Source organism: Chrysemys picta, chromosome 17 (genome assembly GCF_011386835.1).
Source record: "Chrysemys picta bellii isolate R12L10 chromosome 17, ASM1138683v2, whole genome shotgun sequence".
NCBI classification, from domain to species: domain Eukaryota; kingdom Metazoa; phylum Chordata; order Testudines; family Emydidae; genus Chrysemys; species Chrysemys picta.
This window is the reverse complement of record NC_088807.1, coordinates 23933539-23950839: the sequence shown is the minus strand read 5'-3', so window position 1 is coordinate 23950839 and position 17301 is coordinate 23933539. Positions and strand designations below refer to the sequence as shown.

The 17301-nt window shown below is 65.7% G+C and overlaps 1 protein-coding gene across 1 annotated transcript; it reads right to left on the bottom strand.

Moving 5' to 3' along the window:
• Positions 1–362: 362 nt before the first annotated feature.
• On the bottom strand, positions 363–15549 carry AP2A1 (adaptor related protein complex 2 subunit alpha 1). Its single transcript, XM_065571052.1, is given in 27 exon segments — positions 363–1135; positions 3105–3239; positions 4130–4199; positions 4508–4624; positions 4882–5006; positions 6170–6258; positions 6959–7041; positions 7499–7567; positions 8923–9083; positions 9476–9611; positions 9613–9638; positions 9843–10074; positions 10206–10303; positions 10662–10759; positions 10762–10843; positions 11185–11300; positions 11303–11321; positions 11524–11555; positions 11558–11691; positions 11813–11891; positions 11894–11962; positions 12547–12655; positions 13379–13480; positions 14107–14236; positions 14312–14505; positions 14958–15100; positions 15403–15549. Coding segments are annotated over 26 exon segments (2634 nt in total). The 5' UTR covers positions 15009–15100; positions 15403–15549; the 3' UTR covers positions 363–1057.
• Between the last annotated feature and the right edge of the window lie 1752 nt (positions 15550–17301).

The following is a 17301-nucleotide window of genomic DNA, read 5'->3' as shown; positions in this document are numbered from 1 at the left end:
GGGGAAACCGAGGCACACACCATCTGCATACAAAGTACTCCAAAAAGCACCCCCCACGCATCACTCCTGGGTTTCATCTGCTGGATGAAATAACCGGCTGCAGGCAGGTGGGGGTCTGACAGGAGAGCCCCAGCCCCCTACGTGGGGCAGAGGGGGAGTCACCCCCCACACCATGACGGGGAAAAGGCGGCTCCTCCCTGGCACCTGCTTCCTCCTTCCCCCACCCCACCCCGCCGAGGGATCCCTGAATACACAGCCCCCGTGCCCCGCCCCAGAGGGGCCCCTTCTCTGCCTGGGAAAGAGGTCCCTGTGTCCCCGGTGCCCCCATCTCCACCCGGGGCAGCAGCGGCACAGGAAGCGGCCAGGGTGGCATGGGAGGGCGACCCCCCGTTTATTACAGTCACATGGAGATCGATACACACGCTCGGCTCCGCAGACGATGGGACGCTAGAAACACCTAGAACGGCAAGTCACATGGTCCTCCCCACCGCTTCCCCCCCCAGGTGGGGCTCAGGCCAAGAGGGGCTGGGTCCCACGTTGGGGGAGACGCAGGAGATTGCAGCCCCCCCCTCGTGTAACATCTTCCCCTTTTGGGGGGGAGGGCAGCCCCCACACCTCCCCCACCCATGGTCCAGCCCCAGGTTGAGGGGGTCAGGGCTGGGGGGGAGCATTTCCAGCCCCCCCCAGCTGCTCTGAGCTGCCAGGGTGAGGCAGCCCTGCTCCCCCCCTTTAAGTTCCCTCCCTCTTTGTGCAGGTGGGGGGGACTTAGTGTAAACAGACACACTCCAACCCCCCCAGGCCCAGAGAATGGGGGGCAACCCGACTAAATCCAGGAACCAGGGGCGCGAGCTGCTCCCCCCCCCCCCCACCTGGAAAGGCAGCTCCCAAGGGCCCCTCCTGGGGGAACGGGGGGGCCCTCGGCTGGGGGGGCCCCCTTGGTCCGTCCGAAGCGCTGGGCCCCCCACGGGCCAGGCGATGAGAACACGGTTACCACGACGACAGGACAGGGCGGGGGCTCGGTGCAGAACACCCTCCAGAGCCAGCCGCAGCCCTGGGCTCAGAACTGCTCAGCCAGCAGCCCGCAGAGGTGGCGCGAGACGGGCTCCCGGCTGGTGCGCAGCGTCAGGCGGTACATCTGGGGAGGGGGGGAGGGAGGCAGCGTCAGGTGGTACCCCCAATTGCCCCTCAGCCCCCAATCAGCCCTGAACCTTCCCTCAGCCCTCCAGCCTCCTCAGCCCCCCAAACCCGCTCCCACAACACAGCCCCCCCAAATCTCCCCTCAGCCCCCTACACACCCCCACCCTATACTACAGCCCCTGACCACACCCCAAAACTAAGGCTGTTGCTTAATCGCAGTTAATTCACACAGTTAACTCTCAAAAAATTAATCACGATTTTTCAAAATCAATGGCAGTTTTAACCGCCCGGTTAAACCACAGAATACCACTAGAAATGTATTCAACTGTCTGGATGCTGTTCTACATTTTCCTATCTATTGTATTCTGGGTTGTAAGTGAAATCAAAGCGCACAGTGGTTTTTATTACAAAGATTTGCACTGTAAAAATGATAAAGAAATAGTATTTTTCAGTTCCTCACACAAGTACTGTCGTGCGATCTCTGTCGTGAAAGTGCAACTTACAAATGTAGATTTGTTTGTTTGTTACATAATCCCACTCAAAAACAAACAGTGTAAAACTTCAGCGCCCACAAGTCCACTCAGTCCTACTTCTTGGTCAGCCAATCGTTCGGAAAAACAAGGTCGGTTACATTTACAGGAGATGATGCTGCCGGCTTTATTTACAATGTCACCTGAAAGGGAGAACAGGCGTTTGCATGGCACCGTTGTAGCCGACGTTGCAAGGTATTTACGTGTCAGATCTGCTAAACATTCGTACGCCCCTTCATGCTTCGGCCACGATTCCAGAGGACATGCTTCTATGCTGATGACACTCGTTAAAAAAATAATGCTTTAATTACATTTGTGATGGAACGCCTTGGAGGAGAATTGTACGTCCCCTGCTCTGTTTTACCCGCATTCTGCCATGTATTTCATGTTATAGCAGTCTCGGATAATGACCCAGCACACGTTCGTTTGAGGAACATTTTCACTGCTGATTTGCCAAATGCAAAGAAGGTACCAATGTGAGATTTCTAAAGATCGCTACAGCACGCGACCCAAGGTTTACGAATCTGAAGTGCCGTCCAAAATCTGATCTGGACGGGGTGTAGAGGATGCTTTCAGAAGTCTTGAAACAGCAACACTCCGATGCGGAAACTACAGCACCCGAACCACCAAAAAGGAAAATCAACCTTCTGCTGGTGGCATCGGACTCGGACAATGAAAATGAACCGGCGTCGGTCCGCTCTGCTTTGGATGGTTATCGAGCAGAACCCGTCATTAGCATGGACGCCTGTCCCCTGGAATGGTGGTTGAAGATGAAGGGACATGAATCTTTAGCGCATTTGACACGTAAATAACTTGTGACACCGGCAACAACGGTGCCACGTGAACGCCTGTTCTCACTTTCAGGTGACATTGTAAATAAAGCCGGCAGCAGCATCTCCTGTAAATGCAACCGACCTTGTTTTTCCGAGCGATCGGCTGACCAAGGAGTAGGACTGAGTGGACTTTTAGGCTCTAAAGTTTGACGTTTTATTTTTGAATGCAGTTATTTTTTGTACATAATTCTACATTTGGAAGTTGGACGTTCACGACAAAGAGATCGCACGAGAGAACTTGTCTCAGGTGAACTGAAAAATACTATTTCTTTTGCTTTTTTACAGTGCAAATACTTGTAAGCAGACAAACAGAAAGTTAGCCCTGTACGTGTCGTATTCTGGGTTGTAACTTAAATCAATCGATTTGAAAATGTAGAAAACAGCCAAAAAATAATGAAAAAGGGGATTCGATGATTAACAGCGCAATTAATTTTTTAAAAAAGTTTGACAGCTCTACCCAAAACCCAAATCTGTAACACAGCCCCAAACCACTAGCCCCCACTCCTCTCCCAAAGCCAGGAGAGAACCCTGGCGTCCCGGTTGCCAGCTCCTCCCCGCCCTGCTCTACCCGCCAGCCCGGACCCAAGCGTCCGGGCCCCCTCACCTGGGCCTGGGCGTTGGGCTCCAGCCGCAGGAGGCAGCCGACCTGCAGCGACTTGGTCTGGATGATGCCGGCGCCCACGTAGTTATCGGGATTGGGGTCCACTTTGTCCAGCAGGGCGCAGCCGAAGCCCAGGAGCTGGGGAGACGCCAGGGGTGGGGAACATCAGAACGGCCAGACGGGGTCGGACCAAAGGCCCATCCAGCCCAGTGTCCTGTCTGCCGGCAGCGGCCAATGCCAGGCGCCCCCGAGGGCATGAACAGCACAGGGGATCGTCGAGCGATCGACCTGTCGCCCATCCCCAGTTCCTGGCAAACAGAGGCCTGGGTCCCCATCCCTGCCCAGCCTGGCTAATAGCCATCACGGACTTATCTAGGTCTTTTCTGAACCCTGTTCTAGTCTTGGCCTTCACAACATCCTGTGGCAAGGAGTTCCACAGGTTGACTGTGCATTGTGTGAAGAAATTCTTCCTTTTGTTTTAAACCTGCTGCCTGTTCACTGGGCGACTCCTGCTTCTTGTGTTATGAGAAGTAAATAACACTTCCTGATTCACTTTCCCCACACCAGGCATGATTTTATAGCCCTTTATCATATTCCCGCCCCCCCCTTAGGCGTCTCTTCTCCAAGCTGAAAAGTCCCAGACTTATTAATCTCTCCTCATGCGGCAGATGCTCCATATCCCTAATCATTTTTGTTGCCCTTTTCAGAACCTTTTCCAGTATATCTTTTTGGAGATGAGGAGACCACATCTGCACGCAGTATTCCAGATGTGGGCGTGCCATGGATTTATATAGAGGCAATATGATTTATATGGGGGGGGTTCCTCTGGGGGGCTGCTGCCCCCCACCAGGGCCCCAAGCGCCACAGTCACCACCATGGCCCCAGGGAGTCACAATCACAAAGAGAACCCAGGAGTCCTGACGCCCAGCACTCCAGCTCTAATCACTAGCCCCCACTCCCCTCCCAGAAAGGGAACCCAGGCATCCTGGCCCCCAGCCCCCCAACCCCCACCCCACCCAGCCCCTCACCTTGGCCTTGGTCACCTCGGAGTCCATGGGGTGATTTGCCTTGAAGATCTTCTGGGCTTCCTGCTGAGGCCTGCAGAGCGTGGTGTGTTTGGGGTGTCACATGGTGCATCCTCCCCACACCCCCCACGGGGGCTGAGATACAGCCTCCGGGCTTCCCCGCAATGGCACCGTATGGGGGGGGCCGAAAATGACTGGAGCCATGCCCTGGGGGCCCCCTGCCTGTCAGTCCCCCCTGCCCATCCCCCCCCCGTGATCTGTCTCCTGCCCGTCCCCCCCTTGCTGACCCCCCCTCCTTCCCCCCCCCCACGGACTGGCTGCCCCTTGATGTCCCCTCATAGTCTGTCTTCCCTCTGCCCCCCCCCCCCCCCCCCCACCTACTGGCTGAGCTGTTTCCAGCGCTGGAAGAAATCCTGCGACAGCATCTCGGTGGCCTGAAAGAACTTGTTCAGGGTGACGGGCAGCTTGAGGGTGATGTTCTGCAGGGTACCCCCATACCTGGGGGGAGGGGAGCCGTCAGGGGGGCAGCCCCTCCCCCACAGCCCCCTGCGATACACCCAGCCCCCCGGGGACTCGCTCCAGCACACCCCCTCCCCCAGCCTAAGATAAACCTGTCCCAAGCTCCGCCCCCAGGTCCATCCCCTGGGCTCCTCCCCATCACAGGCTCCTCCCCCCAGACACCAACCACCTGGCTCCCCCCCAGGAACACCCCGACCCCCAGCTTCCCCCCCAGCCTGCGCGGGGGCAGGCGCTACCTGAACTTGATGTTGAGCAGGGGGGCGAGGGTGAAGTCGCTCAGACATTCGATGTTCAGCACCTGCTGCACCTGGGCGCCGCCCTCCACCAGCGGCTCCACGGCCTTCGTCTGGATGTTCAGCTGTGCGCCCGCTAAGGACGGGCCGGGGCCCCCGGGTCCCCCTGTGCCTGCCCCCCAGATCGCCCCGGACCCTCCCCCCGCTGCTCTCCCCCCACCGCCCTCCACAGCCTTCGTCTGGATGTTCAGCTGTGCGCCCGCTAAGGACGGGCCGGGGCCCCCGGGTCCCCCTGTGCCCGCCCCCCAGATCGCCCCGGACCTTCCCCCTGCCGCTCTTCCCCCACCGCCCTCCACAGCTTTCGTCTGGATGTTCAGCTGTGCGCCCGCTAAGGACGGGCCGGGGCCCCCGGGTCCCCCTGTGCCCGCCCCCCAGATCGCCCCGGACCCTCCCCCCGCTGCTCTCCCCCCCACCGCCCTCCACGGCCTTCGTCTGGATGTTCAGCTGTGCGCCCGCTAAGGACGGGCCGGGGGCCCCCGGGTCCCCCTGTGCCTGCCCCCCAGATTGCCCCGGACCCTCCCCCCACGGCCTTCGTCTGGATGTTCAGCTGTGCGCCCGCTAAGGACGGGCCGGGGCCCCCGGGTCCCCCTGTGCCCGCCCCCCCCAGATTGCCCCGGACCCTCCCCCCGCTGCTCTCCCCCCACCGCCCTCCACGGCCTTCGTCTGGATGTTCAGCTGTGCGCCCGCTAAGGACGGGCCGGGGCCCCCGGGTCCCCCTGTGCCTGCCCCCCAGATTGCCCCGGACCCTCCCCCCACGGCCTTCGTCTGGATGTTCAGCTGTGCGCCCGCTAAGGACGGGCCGGGGCCCCCGGGTCCCCCTGTGCCCGCCCCCCCAGATTGCCCCGGACCCTCCCCCCGCTGCTCTCCCCCCACCGCCCTCCACGGCCTTCGTCTGGATGTTCAGCTGTGCGCCCGCTAAGGACGGGTCGGGGGCCCCCGGGACCCCCTGTGCCCACCCCCCAGATCGCCTCGGACCCTCCCCCCGCCGCCCTCCACCAGCAGCTCCACGGCCTTGGTCTGGATGTTCAGCTGTGCGCCCGGTAAGGACAGGCCGGGGCCCCCCTGTGTCTGCTCCTGGGGCCCCCCCGCCGATCCTCCCTCCGCCTGCTCCCGGGCCCCCCGGATCCCCCGCGTCCCCCAGATCTCCCCCACCCCAGATCCTCCCACCACCCACTAAGGCTAGGGCAGGGCCCCCCACGATTCCCATCCCCACCCCCCACGGCAGGATATGGTTCTCCAGCTCGCCGGGGTAGGTGACGGTCGGGGTGAAGCTCTGGAACTGAACCGACGTCTTGTTCCCGTAGAACAGGTACATCCGGCCTGGAACGGCAGCGGGTGAGGGGACCGGCCCCCCAGAGCCCCTCCCGCCCCCCCACACCCATAGCCCCTCCCGCCCCCCCACACCCAATCCCCCCAGAGCCCATCCCAGCTTCCCCCCGCCTACATCCCCCCAGAGCCCCTCCTGGCCCTGCCATGTCTACGTCCCGCCCTCCCAGACCCCCTCCAGACCCCTGCACACCCAATCCCCCCAGAGCCCCTCCCGCCCCCCCACACCCAATCCCCCCAGAGCCCATCCCAGCTTCCCCCCGCCTACATCCCCCCAGAGCCCCTCCTGGCCCTGCCACGTCTACGTCCCGCCCTCCCAGACCCCCTCACACCCAATCCCCCCAGAGCCCCTTCCGGCCCCCCCGCACCTATACCCCCCAGAGCCCCTCCCGCCCCCCCACACCCAATCCCCCCAGAGCCCCTCCCAGCTTCCCCACACCTACACCCAACCCCCACCCCCCCTTGCCCCGACCTGGGACGGCAGTGGTGGGGAGCTGACCTCCAAAACCTCCCCCACACACCACATGCCTGGCCTGGCCAGACAGCCCCCACCTCGCAAACTTCCCACCGCCCCCCCACTACTGGCCAGGAGAGGGGATCTGCAAAGCCCTTCCCCCACCCCAGAAAGACATAGGGTGATAACCCCCCCAACACTCCCATCTGGCCAGCACCCCTCCCCCCCCCGGCCACTCACCCAGGTTCTGCCGGAACTCGGATTTCACCCCGATCTGCAGCAGCTGGTTCTCAAAGAGCACCCCGTTATTCTTACACACGAACCTGCCACGGGGGGGGGGGGGGGGGGGGGGGTGGTGAGCTAGGCCCTGCCGGTGCCCCTCACTCCCAATGTACAGCCCCAGCATCTGTGGCTGACAGGGGCCAGGCTGCATGACGGGCAAACTCACGACACCAGTGGCCACAGGAGGTTGATCCCCCGAGGTCTGACACCCCCGCCCCCCCCGAGGCAATGGGGGCTGACGGGAGTCGCAGTCGTGAGAGCTGGCACGGGGGGGGTCAGCGTGTGACAGGCAAGCGAGAGACACCCCAATACCACATGCAGACGCCCCCCCTGCCCCAGAGGGGGGAGCCAGCACCCGGGGGGGGGGGAGCAGAGAGATTGCACAGAGGGGCTGCGCCTGCGGGGGGCTGCTCCCACTTGGCAGTGTACCTATCCAGGACTGCCCCGCCCCAGGGACCCAGGCGTCCGGGATCAAGCCCCACCCCCGTGGTCTCTTACTTGTTTAGCAGCTCATCAGCTTCAGAGATAGGCAAAGCGGGGTCATCGGAGGAAGCAGCTGTTCCCGAGCTGGGGGGGTGGCAGTGGGGGGGAGTGGCGGGGGGGGGGGGGGGAGAGCAGAGAAGACAAGTCACCAGAAGACGGAGCAGGTGCGGGGTTAGTTCCCGAACAGGGACGCAGGGGTCAGAGCAAGGCAGGCAGGGGTAGGGCTGGGGAGAGAACCCAGGAGTCCTGGCTCCCAGCCCCCCCCCCCCCAACCAGTAGCCCCCACTTCCTTCCCAAAGCGAGGGAGGGAACCCAGGTGTCCGGCATCAAGTCACTGCATCATCCAATCACAGAGCAGCAGGAGAGACAGACCAGCACAGCAACCCCTCCCAGGCCAGCGACACAGACCGACACCCCCCACACATCCCCTCCCAGGCCAGCGACACAGACCGACACCCCCCGCACATCCCCTCCCAGGCCAGCGACACAGACCGACACCCCCACACATCCCCTCCCAGGCCAGCGACACAGACTGCCCCCCCCATCCTCCCCAGGCCAGCGACACAGACCGCCCCCCCCATCCTCCCCAGGCCAGCGACACAGACTGCCCCCCCCCATCCTCCCCAGGCCAGCGACACAGACCGACACCCCCACACATCCCCTCCCAGGCCAGCGACACAGACCACCCCACCCACATCCTCCCCAGGCCAGCGACACAGACCCCCCCCGCCCCACATCCTCCCAGGCCAGCGACACAGACCCCCCCCACACACATCCTCCCCAGGCCAGCGACACAGACCGCCCCCCCACACATCCTCCCCAGGCCAGCGACACAGACCGCCCCCCCACACATCCTCCCCAGGCCAGCGACACAGACCAACACCCCCACACATCCCCTCCCAGGCCAGCGACACAGACCGACACCCCCCGCACATCCTCCCCAGGCCAGCGACACAGACCGCCCCCGCCACATCCTCCCCATGCCAGCGACACAGACCGCCCCCCCCACATCCTCCCCATGCCAGTGACACAGACCGCCCCCCCCACACACACATCCTCCAGGCCAGCAACACCGACCGCCCCCCCCCCCCCCATCCCCTCCCAGGCCAGCGACAGACCGAATCCCCCACACATCCCCCCCCCAGGCCAGCGACACAGACCGACCCCCCCCAGCGCCATCTAGACATGGACAAACCGCCCCCCACACACCAGAAGCACAGAGAACCCCCCTCCCAGGAACAAGCTCACGCTGCCCCCCATAAGCACAGACACCTCCCCCTGCCCCCATGAACACCAGCCCCCCACACCCCGAGACACAACAACTTGATGCACAGAAAGGGCCCCCTAGAGGGTACAGGCCCCCGTGCCCCATTCCCCACCCCCCTGAGCCAGCCAGTCCCTGCCCTGGGGCCGGGTGGGAGCCGGTGCCCCACCCTCACCTAAGGAAGTTGTCCTCGGTGCTGGGTGCCAGGCCAGACATGGCAGAGGTGTTGTCGGAGAAGACGTCCACCAGCAGGTTCCCGGCGGTGGTGGGGGCGGCGGAGCTGGCCGGGGGTGCCGCCCGGAGCCCCAGCAGGTCAGCTGATGGCGAGGGGGTGGACTGCGGGGGCCAAGGGGGGGTGAGTGAGATCGCCCCGGCCGAGGGAACGGGGGGGGTAGAGGGGGAGAGCCAAACCCTGCCGAGGGGCCACTTCCACCTGCAGGGCGCCTCCTACTGGTGCTGCGTGACTGAGACGTGCCAGGCACCCCAGGCTCCCCCCGACAGGCCCCACTCCCCCCCCAACATACACACAGCTGGCCTAGGCCCCGGCCCTCCTGGCTCCCCTGCCCCACGGCTGGCCTAGGCCCTGGGCCTTCTGGCTCCCCCGCCCCACGGCTGGCCTAGGCCCCGGGCCTCCTGGCTCCCCCGCCCCACGGCTGGCCTAGGCCTCCTGGCTGATGGTCAGTTGCCAAGAGGAGAAATGTGGGTTTGGGGGCTTGCGGGGGACTCACGGTGGTGCTGGCCGTGGGCTCCACCCCCCCGTTGAGCTCCGCCCCGGGCTCCTTCTTCCCCTCGTCTAGCTCGCTGCCGGCCCCGGGCCCCTTCTTCTTCTTCAGCTTGGCCAGGATGGACGACTCGCGCTCCGGAAGGGCGGCATCTCTCCAGCACCGTCGCCTGGCGGGAGAGAGGGGCTGGGTCCGGCCTGTGTCCCATTCCCCACCCCGCCCACCCAGCCAGTCCCCGCCCTGGGGCCAGGTGGGAGCCGGCACCCCCTGGAGGGGACAGGCCCCGTGCCCCATTCCCTGCCCCCCTGAGCCAGCCAGTCCCCGCCCTGGGGCCAGGTGGGAGCCGGCGCCCCCCAGTCCCCCCCGCTCTCACCAGGACGTCGGTGCTGGCGATGGAGCTGAGTTTCAGGTACTCCACGGCGCGCTGCTGCAGCTCCACGTCGGCGTTGCGGATCTGGCTGTCGGAGCGCAGCACCTCCTGGATGGTGCCCTTGGTCTCGGGGAAGAGGTTGATGAACTTGATGTAGGTGGAGAGGAGCAGGGCCCGGGTGGCCACGCTGCACAGGTGGAACTTGGAGTGCAGCAGGTTGAACTGCACCAGGGGGCTGCAGGCACCGGGGGGGGGTTAGCACAGGCCGGGGGGGGGGCACTCCTGAGAGGCCCCCCAGCTCCTCCCGACAGCCCCAGGGCCTCCCCCCACCACAGGGACCTCCAGCCCCCCCCTTCCTGGCTGTACCTGGAACGGGGGTCTCCGGCGATGAGGTTCCCGAACTCCCCCAGGATGTAGCCCCCGACCTTCACCATGTTCTCGTGGCAGGCGGGAGCCTGCAGGGCCTGGGGAGGGACGGGGGAGGGGTCAGGTGGGCACAAGCTGGGAGGACCTGGGGCATCAGCTCCCAAAGGGCCAGAAACAGCAAAGCGAGGGGGGCTGGGGAGCGACGCCCGAGTGGGGGAAGGCGGGAGCCGATGGGGGGGGCACAGGGACCAGGGGGTCCTGGTTCCAGTCTGGGGTAAGCCTGAGCCATGGGGTACGGCAGCTGGTGGCTACCGTCTCCCCCATTGCCCCAGCGCCCCGTCCCCCAGCACCCTCCACAACCATTCCCCCCGCACCCCTGCCCTCCCTCCATCCCCTTCCCCGGCACCCCTGCCCTCCCCCGCCCCGCCAGGAGCTGCGCCCCGCCCCCGGGCTGACCTCGAAGACGGTCTTGGCGGCGTAGCCCTGGACGTCGTCGCGGTTGATGACGATCTGGATGACGCGGTACCAGACCTCCTCGCTCACGTAGTCGCCGCGATGCGGATCAGGTTGAGGATGGTGTCCACGTACCAGCTGTAATCCACCGCGTACTTCTCCGCCAGGATCGCCACCTTCAGCACCTGGGGGCACCCGCCGGCCGGCTCACGCCCACGCCCAGAGAGAACCCAGGCGTCCGGTCCCAGCCCCCCGCTCCAACCGCTAGACCGCCCCACCCTCCCAGAGCAAACCCAGGCATCCGGCTCCCAGCGCCCCGGCTCTAACCACTAGACCCAACCCGCCTCCCAGAGCGAACCCAGGAGTCCAGCTCCCAGCCCCCACTCCCCTCCGAGAGCCATGGAGAGAACCCAGGAGTCCTGGCTCCCAGCCCCCGCTGCTCTAACTACTGGACCCCACCCCCCTCCCAGAGCCTGGCTCCCAGCCCTCCGCTCTAAGCACTAGCCCCAACATCAGGCCCACTCACGATCTCCTCGCGGATGGAGTAGTCGGCCGTCTCCAGGTAGCTAAGCATCTCGGACACTATCTGCTTGGCGTTGGTGCGATCGCACATGGCGTAGAGCAGGTCGGCCGCACGCTGCGCACGCTCACGTCCCGCTCCGTCTGCAGGGCGGGGGGGTCAGCGCCACCCGCGGAGGCACCGCGGGCCTTCCCCCCCCCTTCATCCCCAGGCTCCTCCCCCTCCTAGGACACGCCCAGGGCCCCGCCCACTGAGTCCCTCCCGACTCCGCCTCCTCCCCCACCTGGGCCCACCTTCCCCCCCGGCTCCGCCCCAGGACCCCACCTCACCCCACCCCCCACTGACCTTGAGGGCATTGATGACCGTCTCGATGTGGTCTTGACAGCCTCATGGGAGAACTCGGAGCTGGCCAGGGTGCACATGCTCTCCAGCGCCAGGTACCGCAGGTTGGTCTCCCGGTGCTGCAAGAACTGGCCCAGCTGGTTACAGGCCCGCACCAGCAGGTTGGGCTCGCTGCGGGGACACCGAGGTGTCAACGGCGAGGGGCAGCTGCAGGGGTGGAATGGAGGGGGGCTGGGGCTGGGGGCAGGGCTGGCGGGGAGCCCGGGGCTGGGGGGACCGGGGGGGCGCTGACCTGTCGTAGTGGATGATAAGGCTGATGGCCTCGAAGAGGATGGCGTTCTTCGCGTTGGAATGTTGAACCTTCTTGGACTTGGGGGCTCCTGCGCCTTGTTGAGGATGGTCTCCAGGCACTCGACCAGCCGCCCCTTCACCGCCGCGTCCTCTGCGGGGGCCATAGAGCGCGGGGGTGGGAGCGTAGGGCCCAGACACCAACCCCGGAGAGCATCCCGGAGTCCTGGCTCCCAGCCCCCGGCCTAACCCCTAGACCCTGCTTCCCTCCCAGAGCTGGGGAGAGAACCCAGGCGTCCTGGCTCCCAGCCCCTTCTGCTCTAGCCACTAGACCCCACTACCCTCCCAGGACTGGGGAGAGAACCCAGGCGTCCTGGCTCCCAGCCCCTTCTGCTCTAGCCACTAGACCCCACTACCCTCCCAGGACTGGGAGAGAACCCAGGCGTCCTGGCTCCCAGCCCCCATGCCCTCTAACCACTAGAGCCCACTTCCCTCCAAGAACTGGGGAGAGAACCCAGGCGTCCTGGCTCCCAGCCCCTCTGCTCTAACCACTAGACCCCACTACCCTCCCAGAACTGGGGAGAGAACCCAGGCGTCCTGGCTCCCAGCCCCTTCTGCTCTAACCACTAGAGCCCACTTCCCTCCCAGAGCTGGGGAGAGAACCCAGGAGTCCGGGCTTCCCCCGCCCCGCCTGCTCTCTCCCGAGGCTCCGTGGGGGTGGGGAGTCACGCCCCCTACCTGGCGGGGGGTAGCACTGCAGCAGGCGCAGGAGTTTCACGGAGAGCCATGGGGCCGGCACGAAGTAGTAGGTGTAATCCTGCAGGTCCGTGGAGGCCGACGACACGATCTGGGCAGGGGCCGCAGCGAGGGGTCAGTCCCCAGCCATGGGCCCTGCCCGCCCCGAATGCTGCCAAGCCCGCGCTGGGGGTGGGGGTGGGAACCCAGGCATCCGGCCCCTCCCCGCACCCCGCGCCGGGGTGGAACCCAGGCGTCCGGCCCCTCCCCCCGCGCCCCAAGCCGGGGTGGAACCCGGGCGTCCGGCCCCTCCCCCGCGCCGGGGTGGAACCCGGGCGTCCGGCCCCTCCCCCGCGCCGGGGTGGAACCCGGGCGTCCGGCCCCTCCCCCGCGCCGGGGTGGAACCCGGGCGTCCGGCCCCTCCCCCGCGCCGGGGTGGAACCCGGGCGTCCGGCCCCTCCCCCGCGCCGGGGTGGAACCCGGGCGTCCGGCCCCTCCCCCGCGCCGGGGTGGAACCCGGGCGTCCGGCCCCTCCCCCGCGGCCGGGGTGGAACCCGGGCGTCCGGCCCCTCCCCCGCGCCGGGGTGGAACCCGGGCGTCCGGCCCCTCCCCCGCGCCGGGGTGGAACCCGGGCGTCCGGCCCCTCCCCCGCGCCGGGGGTGGAACCCGGGCGTCCGGCCCCTCCCCGCACCGGGGTGGAACCCGGGTGTCCGGCCCCTCCCCCGCGCCGGGGTGGAACCCGGGTGTCCGGCCCCTCCCCCGCGCCGGGGTGGAACCCAGGCGTCCGGCCCCTCCCCCGCGCCGGGGTGGAACCCAGGCGTCCGGCCCCACTCACCCGGCTCAGCCTGGACACGGCCAGGGAGACGCACGTCTTGAAGTCGTCGGGGTTCTTCTTGCAGAGGCAGGTGATGAGGCTGACAGCGGCCGTGACCACGCCCTGTGGGGGTGGAGGGGGTCAGACCATGCGGGGGTCCTGGGATGGTGGGGCGTACCAAGTGCTGATGGGGGGGGCTGTGGCAGTGCTTAAAGAGGGCGGGCAGGCAGGACGTACCATGTGCTGGTCATGTGTGGGGGGGCAATTGGGTGGGATGTACCACGTGCTGGCCATTGGGGGATAATTGGGTGGGAAGTTGGGAAGTTGGGGCGAAACGTACTATGTGATGGTCATTAGAGGGTGGGGTGGGAGATACCATGTGCTGGTGATGGGCAGGGCGGTTGGGACAGGATGTACCATATGCAGATGGTCGAGCAGAGGAGGTTGGGGCAGGATGTATCATGCCCATCATTGGGGGGGGGGGGCGTATCATGGGTCATTGCCGGTGGAATGGTTGCGAGAGGACAAACCATGTGCTGATCATTGGGGGGACAGAATGTACCATGTGCTGGTCATTAGGGGAGCAGTTGAGGTGAGACATACCATGTGCTGGTGGTGGGCGGGGCAGTCAGGGCAGGACATACCATGTGCTGGTTGTTGGGGGAGCGGAACGTACCATGTGCTGGTCATTAGGGGAGCAGCTGAGGCGGGACATACCACGTACTGGTGATGGGCAGGGCAGGACGTACCATGTGCTGGTCGTTGAGCAGGTGCACCACGCGGGACGTCCACTCGCCCATGGGCACCAGGTCGGGCGAGGTCTTGTAGAGGCGCAGGAGGCAGAGGGCCGCACTCTGCTTGACGCTGTCCATGGTGTCGCTGTGGGCAGAGGCAGGGTCAGGCGGGCAGGAGGGTCCCCCTCCCCGCCCCCCCCGGCGAGGGCCCCCCGCTTACCCGGCCACCAGGACGCGGGGCACCTCGGAGGCGAAGGCCTCGGCCATCTCGCGGCTGCCCACGTTGGCGATGCAGTGCAGCGCCAGGCACATGAAGGTGGGGTTGCGGCTCGCCAGGTCGTTCTTGATGGCGTTGTTGATGAGACGGATCAGCTCGCTGTTGGAGTTCACCAGCACCGAGATGAACAGGTAACCCTGGGGGGATGGGGGGAGCAGGTGATGCCAGGGCGCAACGGGGCAGGGGGAGCCGGGGCCCCCGCAGAAATCAGACATCAGCCCCCCGTTACTGTATGAGGAACATGAGCTCCGCCCCCTCCCCAAGCCCCACCCATCCCTCCCAGCTCCCCCCCTCCCCAAGCCCCACCCATCCCTCCCAGCTCCCCCCCTCCATCCCCAGCTCTCCTTTCAAGTCCACCTTTTCCCTCCCTCGCCTTTCCCTCCCCAGCTTCGCCCCCTCCCTCCCTCCCTCGCCCCACCCCTGCCCTTCCCAGCCCAGCTCCACCCCTCACCTACCTGCACCCTCTGCCCCCACCCGCCAGTCCCACCTCAGCAGCACCCTTCGCACGACACCCCCCAGGCTTACAGGGCCATCCCCCACTGCAGCTCCTCTCAGTTGCACCCCCAACTCCCCCCCCACCCGTACTCACAATCTGCTTCTCCGTGTACTTGTTGGAGCTCAGCAGGTTGACGGCCTCCATGTGCCCGAAGTCGATGTCGTGGCCCAGCAGGAAGATGAAGAGCAGTTTGCAGACGTATTTCTTCTTGCTGTAGCCGTCCAGGGCCTTGTCCCCTGAGGGGCGCCCGAGGGAGAAGGGTCACGGACGTGTCAGGGAGGGAGCCGGGGGCTGTGGTGGGGGGAAGCAGAGCCGGGGGGGGGGGGGAGGCAGGGACAGAGGCAGGGTGGGGGGTATCATCCCTGGGGGGTAGCAGGGGTAGGTTCAGGGTAAAGTGGCTGCGGGGGGGGGGGGGGGAGAACAAGGAAAGGTAGGGGAGGCTGTCCTGGGGAGGGGAGGAGCTGAGGGGAAGGAAACAGCCCAAGGTCACCCCCCCCCGTACCACCCCCCCACGGCGGAGCCCCACGTGCCCGCTCACCCTTGAATTTGGAGCGGATGTTCGCCAGCTCCTTGTTGATCCTCTTGATTTCGGCCTCTTTGCTTTTACCTGAAATAGACGCACCAGGGAGAGACAGACAGACTCAGGGGGGAGAGACAGACAGACTCAGGGGGGAGAGACAGCCCCCCCCCCCCCCTCCCAGTCCCAGTCCCCGCCCTGCAGCCGGATGGGAGCTGGCGCCCCCTGGAGGGGACAGGCCCCATGTCCCAGTCTCTGCGCTGGTGTTTAACTAGATTCCTAACAGCCCCAATACTTCCCCTGCCATCTCCCCTCCCTTGTTGGGGTTAAACACCCCCCCACACACACACACACCAGAAGTTTAAGGCCCAGTCACCATCCAGCCCCATCAGCCATCTCTCCTCCCCACCTTCTCTCAGTCCACAATCCCCAGACCTTCCTATAGGAGCTCTGGGAGAGACTCAGGGGGTTGGTTATACAGCCCGGTGCTGAGATGCACCCACCTCTGGGGTGGGGCGCGGGGGGCGGGTTATACCCCAGGAGCTGAGGCTGGCAGGGCTGTGGGGTCCTGGCTACACCTCTGACACAAAGCGGGAATTTTCTGTAACATTTTTAGGGTGCCTGTGATTGCCTCAGTTTCCCTCCGTGCTTTGCGTGGCTACCCCGTGGGTGGGAAAGGGTTAAGCAGCTGCTCTGGGGGCCAACCAGGAGGCAGAGCCGGGTGGGGTGGGGTGGGCAAACAGGGCATCAAGGACCGGCTGACACCCCCATCTTGATGGAGGGGCTGGCCAGGCTGCGGGAGCCCCCAGGACCGAACAGCCGACGGGCAGCAGCTGAGGACAGGGCGGGGGACAACGGGCCCGGAGGGGAGCCGTGGGGGGCTGGGGCCCAGGGGTTCAGTGACTCAGTGACGGCCCTGCAGGCAGAGCGGGACCCCTGGGGCTCTGGCACTGACGGCTGCCCCCTGAGGCTGGTCCAAAGTTGGAGCGTAGCCCGGACCCCGCGGACCCGGGACAGTCCAGCAAGTTTCATGCCCAGGACGGAGGGCAGCCAGCCGGAGCACGTCTACCCCACCCAGCGGGGGCTTGGCCTGGGGAACTCACTGCCAGTGGCCAGTCCTCAGTGCTGCTCAGTGGCCGATCGGCCCGAGACGGGGCAGCCAACGCCAGGCACGAGGAGGAAATGTGGGGCCTTGGGGGTTACCCCAGTGCTGCCCGGGGACGAGACTCGGGTAGGAGGCTGGAGCCAGCTCCAGAGCCCCCCGGTCCTGGGAAGTGGGGGGGGGGGGCGTTCACACATGTGGCGTGTGAGCTCCTAGCCAGAGGCCTGGTAAACAGCTGGTCTCTGGGGGGCGGCTGGGCTGGACTCGGCAGACTGGGCCCCCTCGGAGGGAGGGGGGGTCAGCTGAGTCAGCCACGTTCCCCAGCCACGCGGGCAACAGGAAACTCCTCTTCCCCGGGACCGAGAGACGGCCCGGCCCAGCCCAGCCCTCGCCCGGCAACGCAGCCCCTCTGGGGTGGGGCAGGGGCTCCACCCCTCCAGAGCCCCCCAGATACTCATCAATACCCACACCCCCAGGCTGCTGTTCCTTCTCTGGGGGAGGACAGACAGACGTGACCTCGCAGCCGCAGGTTCTGCCCCCATGCCAGTCTGCTAAACGCCCCCCAGGCCCTCCCCACCCATCCAACAGCCCCTCCCTATAACGCCTGCCAGCTGCCCGTCCATTCTGCCTCGGCCCCCAGGGCCCCGGCCCCCTTCTCGGCCCCCCACGTGGGTCCTGCCTCCCCCAGTCAGCTCCATCCCTGGTCTCTCCATCCTTTCCCCCCCAGCCCCTCCTGTCAGACCCACCCCATACGCTCTCTCTTCGCCCCATTCCCCCCTCCCTGCCCCACACTCCAGTGTCTGCCCCTTCTCTCTCCA